At 33.4% G+C, this 7,410-nt stretch overlaps 1 protein-coding gene across 1 annotated transcript; it reads left to right on the top strand.

The window, feature by feature from the left end:
• The first annotated feature begins 5,264 nt into the window (after positions 1–5,264).
• Positions 5,265–7,410, top strand: CAX7 (calcium exchanger 7). Its single transcript, XM_028246992.2, has one exon. The coding sequence runs from the start codon at positions 5,497–5,499 to the stop codon at positions 7,264–7,266; it is 1,770 nt and encodes a 589-aa protein (XP_028102793.2). The 5' UTR covers positions 5,265–5,496; the 3' UTR covers positions 7,267–7,410.

Genomic DNA, 7,410 nt, shown 5'->3' with positions numbered 1-7,410 from the left:
TTCTATCAAATGAGGTATCAAATGGGGTGCAAACCTACTATTTGGGTGGCAAATCTGCTTTGCTATTGGATTCATTAATATTAAAAAAAATAAAAAAAATAACATTGAATAAATAAATTTTTTGATAATTAGATTCTTTAATATTTAAAAAAATAAAAAAAGAAGAAGAATAATATTGAGTAAAAATTTATTTATTCTTTACTTGGTATAAGTCCAAATTTGATAATATAAAAAAATGGTATTTGTAGAATTTCACATGGTTAATCTTACCCCTATCTCTCAAAACAAACATGAACTATTATTACTCCATAGGTTATCAAACAAATACAATTTTTTTTAATCCCCTTACTAGTAGTCCCCTCACTAACAATCCCCTCCATTCTATCTCTGAAAACAAATGGAACTAGAGTTAATAAAATCACCTAGTCCAATTCATTCACCAATAGATGTTCAAGAAATGAAGAATTGATTGGTATCAAAAGTTTTGATGTGATTTTTAATTCATATTTGATCGATCTTTTCAATCAATTGAAGTTCAACTTAAAGAAAATTTTGCACATTCAATTCATGAAAATTTCTTTGAAATTACAACTCAATAAAATGATGTATTAAAAATATCTCTTTATTTATATGAAAGATAATAGATTTTTAGTTCGAACTCGAGCACGCGAAGGGGAAGATGATGTAGGAAAATTTCTAACTTTTTTTTTTAAAAATATTTTTGATATAGTATTTTATTATGAAACTTTTGTAATTTAGTAATATTATAGGTTTTGTAATTTGGTTTTATTTTGTTTTCCTTAGGTTACTTGTTTTTCAAGAATTAAATTAATTTATTTTTTCTTAATTTAGGTTTCTTGATGTCTAAATTTAATTGATTTTCAAGATTTAGTTTATTATAAATAGTTATGTAAGCCTTATGACGAGGAGACAACTTTTATTTAATAATATTAAATATTTTCAAGGTTTTAGTTTCTTATGAATTCGAGAATCCCTTCGTCTATTAGAATAATATCTAGTTCCGTGTATATTCTACTATGTCACATACCTCATTTTAATTCATCCAAAATTGCTTGTTTGCGTGAGTTATAAATATATATATATTTTTATACCTCTAGGTTAGGATGGTTTGGTTAAGACAATATTAGGAGAGGTTATATACAATAAAGATCTATAGATGATTTGGTTATATACAATAAAAATCTATAGATATAATGGTAAAAAAAAATGGCATGATCATTATAAATAAAAATATTAGGAGAGGGGAAATCTAAATGGGTTGAGATGCATTAATAATGAATATAAATTTATAAATCTTTACAAGAATGGAAAAGCAAAAAATAATTTATGTAACTGAACTTATTTAAATGGGAAGAAAGGTGGCTGTTGTGCCGTACTCACAAAAGGCACTATTGTGCGCTCAATTTGGCTCATTTAGGTCATACTTTGAAACAATCTTCTGTGTAGAATAAATATATTAAAACAAATTAAACAAATAAAATAAATTACTTATCGAATTTATTTTACCGAATCGAATAAATATTTAAAGATTGAGTCGAGTGTGTGACACTCTGTTCTTAAGATAGATTCGCCTCGCTACAGTGCTTACGGATAAATGGCGTCTATTTCCCAGAATACAATGATCTTCACAAATTGTAGTAGCACTCCAAACAATTTGTACAATGAACAAAAGTTGTGTTCTAAACTCTCTGAATTTTTCCCTAAAAATTAAATATGAAGAACAATGTAACCAAAGAGCAAACCCAGAAGGAACCAAGAGAATTTTAGAGTTTTTTGGATGTTTTTCAAGATACCAATCTGCTGGAAATGAACCTGAATTTATAGGCATCATGATAGACCCGAACAGGTCTGAAATTTGAATGAACAGATGCAAATTCAAATTAGACAGGTACAAACAGATAACTGCTGGGCAGTTTCTATCTATTGGAAAACTGCTGGCAGATTTGAATCTGTCCGAAAATTTGAATCTTTCGTGGAATTTTGGACTGGAAGTGGCACAATTATGGACAAAAAATTTAAATTCAAATTTGGAGCAAAATTTTGACTTTGAAAAAATTCAAGTGAATTTTGTCCAAAAAATTAACATTAGAACTGACCTGACTCACAACCCACACCCACACACGGCTCGACTGGTTGGATGGTGGCAGCACGCGCATGTGGTGGTTTGAGCCAAGGTTCCATTTGTCCATAATTCTTCCCTTCTACAAACTTGGAGTGCCCCTTGGGGGCCCAACCCAAGTGTTACCACCTAGAACTTATATACATATACAAGCTCTGTTAAAGTTTCAATGTGGGACAAGCCTTACAAGGAAACCTACATTTAATTCTTTAAATGTCTATTCCACGAATCCGAAAACGACGTCAAGTTCCCATTCACTTATAAATGGTTTTGACGAACCGTCTTCACCGTGTGACTTGCTATGCGGCAAGGAACACGTCACCTCTTTGGATCCATCCCAAAAGAAGTTTGGGACTCATTCAAAATTGGATTCAAAGTTGGCTCATAATAAGCCTATAAAACCAAATTTTCCAACAACTTTGATCTGACCCATTCATTCATTTAGTATGGTACATTGAGTAGAATGTACTTCAAAAAAATTAAGTTGATTGTTTATCGGTAGCCTTTTGACTAAATAACATTTATATTCAGTTTTATACTTAAAATCACATTTACCATTCATTTTTTCATATATAAATGTAATTTGATGAAAGTATTACTAATATCCGATCAATTTAATTTTTTGCAGATGTAATTTACTCGATGTATCATAAAAAGTAAATGGTTTGTATTATCAAACTGAGACTCAAAATGAGTCTCATTGAGCAAACAACAGTGACTATTGTGCGCAAGACACAACAGCCATCCATTTTCCATTTAAATGGGATACAAGACTTATTTGATTTGATTTGAGACTAATCCCATTGCTTAACTAATTGGTCAGAATGGGCAATTTACAAGCTCTTCATCGGTGTGGGTGAATAAATGTGTTTACACTGTGGCAATGGGCTTCTATTAGTTTTGGACAGCATGTGGCAAAACGCTCTTTCTAATCCAGGGACTCGTATCCAAGGCATATTGCAATATTGATGAGAAACTTTTTATTTCACATTTTAGGAATATAGATTTTTGTAACGGCTCTGGTCTCTATTTGGTAATTTGAATCCATTAATTCAATTGTGAATACAGAACATCAAAAACTTCCTAGTTTGAGTGTTATATGGTGGTGGCATTGGGATACTTCGGTTGAGGGAAGGTGGTGGCCATGGCATGAAACTTCTTGTGGGGGCAATCATCATTAAAAGAGAAGAAAATAAAGATGTAATACAAGATGGTATGGTTTTTGGATATGGACGATGTAAAATAAATTTAAGAAATGTTAGAAATCTTAAATACATGACTTTTAAATTCAGTCATATGATGTGGAAGGATATTAGATGTTAATAAACAATAAACTTTAAAACATTATTGTCAAATCGCGATGAATATTTTTCTAAAATAATAAATAATAAATCTTATTTAATAAGATTCATATTATTTAACATAATATGTAATTTTATATATGTATATATATAGACACATAATATTTAAAATAAATAAATATTAATATAACTAAAATTGTATATACGTGTATATCTATTAAACATGTATGCTAATATAATCAATTGATTTATTTTATTTTGCAAAAATAATGACATGAGCATAATTGAATTGTAAGGGGGAGTTGGCGGGTGGTGGTTGCCGGCAAGAATTTTGGTTGGTGGTGGCTAGGAGTGTTTAGGATTATGGGCGGCTAGGGTTAAGATTTAAAGGTTGAAAAAGTAAGAGATATTTTAGAAATGATGAAATTATGTACAGAACAAAATATCAAATTTTAAAATTATTATGTAAGTTTATATTAAGAGAAAATGTGTGTTTTGGTGCGTAGACATAGAAGCTAAGCTCCCGGGAGCTTCTATTTACACACACCCATTCCCCTCTTTGCACATCTTTTTCAATAAATAATTGGTTCGGAAGTAGATTTTCGAAAATAAGTAATTGGTTCGGAAGTTGCTTTCTGAAAATAAGCAATTAGTTCGGAAGTAGACTTCCGAATTTTTATTATTTTTTCGACACTCAACTTCCGAATGTGTTTATTTGATGTCTATAATAGTAATTTCACTTGAAAAAAAATTTATAATAAAAATAATTTTTATGAAGTGTGTGCAAAGAGGGGAAGGTGGATGTGTAAATAGAAGCTCCCTAAGCTCCCGGGACAAACTCATCTTTCAGTCCTGAAATTACAAAATCACCCTTTAGGACAATCTATAATGGCCAATTGGCCATAGCTGTTATGATAAGTTTTGAGCTTCCAATTCTTACAATAAACTGAGTTCTAAGTTATGAGCTAATGAACTATTGGGCTTGTAAGCTCCCCAATCAACAATAGTTTTCCATTTTTTGATCATGCATTGTATGTTTTGTCCTCATCATTTATGCTAGAAATTTTTTTTCTCTCTCTCATAGTGCCTGGAAATTTCCTCAGTTGTACTTACCTAATGTACCAAAAAAGGATCCAATTGAGCTTAGAAGAAACATGTGAAGGATGATTCCCATCTAAGACTAAAGTTAAAGAAACACAAACTTCACATTTACCATCACCTACTCTCTCTCTCTCTCTCTCTCAACAGTCAACCATAGGCCTAAATACTGCCCCGGGCCCACCTCACTCAAACCCAAGATGTGTGGCACACACGATTTTTATTCTCAAATTTTTCTGTTTATGGTTTCAAAATTCTCACAATTGTGAATATATCTCTAGATTTTTACTTAAAATTCTCACATAATCTAATAATTGTAAGTATTTTAAGACAGTGATAAAAATTTAAAAATGAATCCTTTGCAACATATGTGTAATGTGATGAGAACAATTTACTCAAAACTTTAATAAAATGGTAATATAACGTCATCACCACTGACATGTAACATCACCATTCAATAGCAAATTACTATGTAGATATAGTAAACCCCACTATGTATACGTGGTAATTATAAGATTCACTTGAGATGAAAAAAAATCTAAATGGTAGAGTTCACTATCCCATATATAATTTTATATGAATTGATAATATCACGTATCAATAACAATGTAATATCACTATTATACTAAATTTTTACTCAATTTAACCATGACCCCTAAAAATCAAGCTAATATATAGACAATGGCGGGGCTGCTGATCACCCAACAATTTCCTCCTAGACAAAACAAAATGTAAGCTATTCAATTTGTATTTGAAAGTGAAGTGAGATAAGAATTGATCCTCTCTCTCTCTCTCTCTCTCTCTTAATTATATATGTCTGTTTCCTCCATAATAAGGATCCTCCCAAATTTTGTTAATCAAAAAGACTACATTCCTAACTCATCACACCATAAGTACTCCCAAACCATGGATTTCATTTCGAAACACCAACACCCCTTTCTCTACAAGCTCTCTTGAATGGAGAGTCTAACTTTCTTCACACCTCAACCCAAGAAATACACTCTCTTCCTCAACACTTCCTTCCTCTTCCTCCTGTCATTCTACATCACTACCACCACTGTTCTCAATCAATCCAAAGGTTCCTCTTCCACCACCATCCAATTCACCCAATATATGCATACCAATGCTTGTACTGGCCTACACGAGCACACCGATTATCAATCCAAGTGTGCATATGTACAATCAAATAATGCTTGTAAGCCCAAAGGCTACATAAACTATCTTGAAATCTTTTACTGCTCATGTGGCCAATTGCCTATCTTGGGCTATGCTATATTGTTCTTATGGCTTGTTTTATTGTTCTATATGTTGGCTAACACAGCTGCAGATTATTTCTGTCCTTCCTTGGAAAGCTTGTCTAAAATCTTGAATCTTTCTCCAACCATTGCCGGTACCACCCTCCTCCCTCTTGGAAATGGTGCCACGGACGTGTTTTCTAGCATCATCTCATTTACCCGCTCCGGTGATGGTGATGTTGGCCTCAACATTGTCCTTGGTGGGGCATTTTTTGTATCAAGTGTTGTTGTGGGTATTATAAGTATAGCTATTAATTCTCATGAGATTTCGGTTGATAAGCCTAGTTTCATTAGAGATGTCCTTTTCTTCCTTTTTTCACTTTCTTCTCTGTTCTTTATCATTATGGTCGGGAAAATCAGTTTGTGGGGTGCAATTTCCTTTGTTTCTCTGTACTTTGTCTATATTTTTGTGGTCTCTGTCATGCATTTCTTTCATAGAAAGAAAAATAGGGTTGTGAACCTATCGTCAGTCTCTCCGACCTCAATGAGCTTCTTAGGTGAGTTTGGTGAGATTGGCATTCCATTAATGGGTTGTGTCGATGAAGAAAAAGCAATTTTAGTGGAGAGAGGTGATTTTGAAGCTTTGGTTCAAAAACCAAGAACAAGGTCTTTGAATCTTGATTCATCAATTTGGGTATACTTGGCTTATGTTTTGGAGATGCCTCTGTACTTGCCAAGAAGGCTCACCATACCGGTTGTTAGGGAAGATAGATGGTCTAAGCCATTTGCAGTTATTTCAGTTACATTGGCTCCAATTCTATTAGCAACCCTTTGGAACACACAAAGAGAAAACATGGCTTCAAAAACCAGTATAGTGAACTATATGACTTCAGGGTTAATGGGTTTTGTGCTTGGGAACATCACATTTGTGGCAACAAACATGTCAAGCCCACCAAAGCAATGCTTGTTCCCATGGCTTGCAGGTGGGTTTTTGATGAGCATCACTTGGACATACATTGTTGCAGAGGAATTGGTTTCTTTGTTGGTTTCATTTGGGAACATACTTGGGATAAGCCCTTCAATTCTAGGGCTGACAGTCCTAGCTTGGGGCAACTCAACTGGGGATTTGATGGCCAATGTTGCCGTGGCAATGAAGGGTGGGCCAGATGGGGCACAAATTGCAATGTCAGGGTGCTATGCTGGACCTGTGTTCAACACAATGGTGGGTTTGGGAATGTCACTTGTTTTAGCAGCATGGTCTGAGTACCCATCTTCTTATGTGATTCCTAGTGACCCGTATCTCTATGAGATTCTAGGGTTTTTGATGGCTGGTTTGCTTTGGGCTCTTGTGATATTGCCAAAGAAAAATATGAGATTGGACAAGTCTTTGGGTGTTGGACTCTTGACCATTTACTTCTGCTTTCTGTTTGTAAGGTTTGCTAGGGCTTTGGGGGTCGTAAAACTTGATGGTTTATACATGTTCAAACTTTAAGGACTTGTTTCGGAACGCTTTCATTTCTGAGTTTTTGTTCTTGTTATTGATCTTTTGGCATTGGTAGAGCTATAATGCCAAAAGAATAGCAAAACTTGAGTTTGTTTGAAGTAATTCTTAATTGAAGATCTATTTTGATCTCCA

The sequence above is a fragment of the Camellia sinensis genome, chromosome 12 (genome assembly GCF_055761805.1).
Source record: "Camellia sinensis isolate YWXY chromosome 12, ASM5576180v1, whole genome shotgun sequence".
Classification (NCBI taxonomy): domain Eukaryota; kingdom Viridiplantae; phylum Streptophyta; class Magnoliopsida; order Ericales; family Theaceae; genus Camellia; species Camellia sinensis.
The sequence above is the reverse complement of the archived record's forward strand: the minus strand, read 5'-3'. Positions and strand labels throughout refer to the sequence as shown.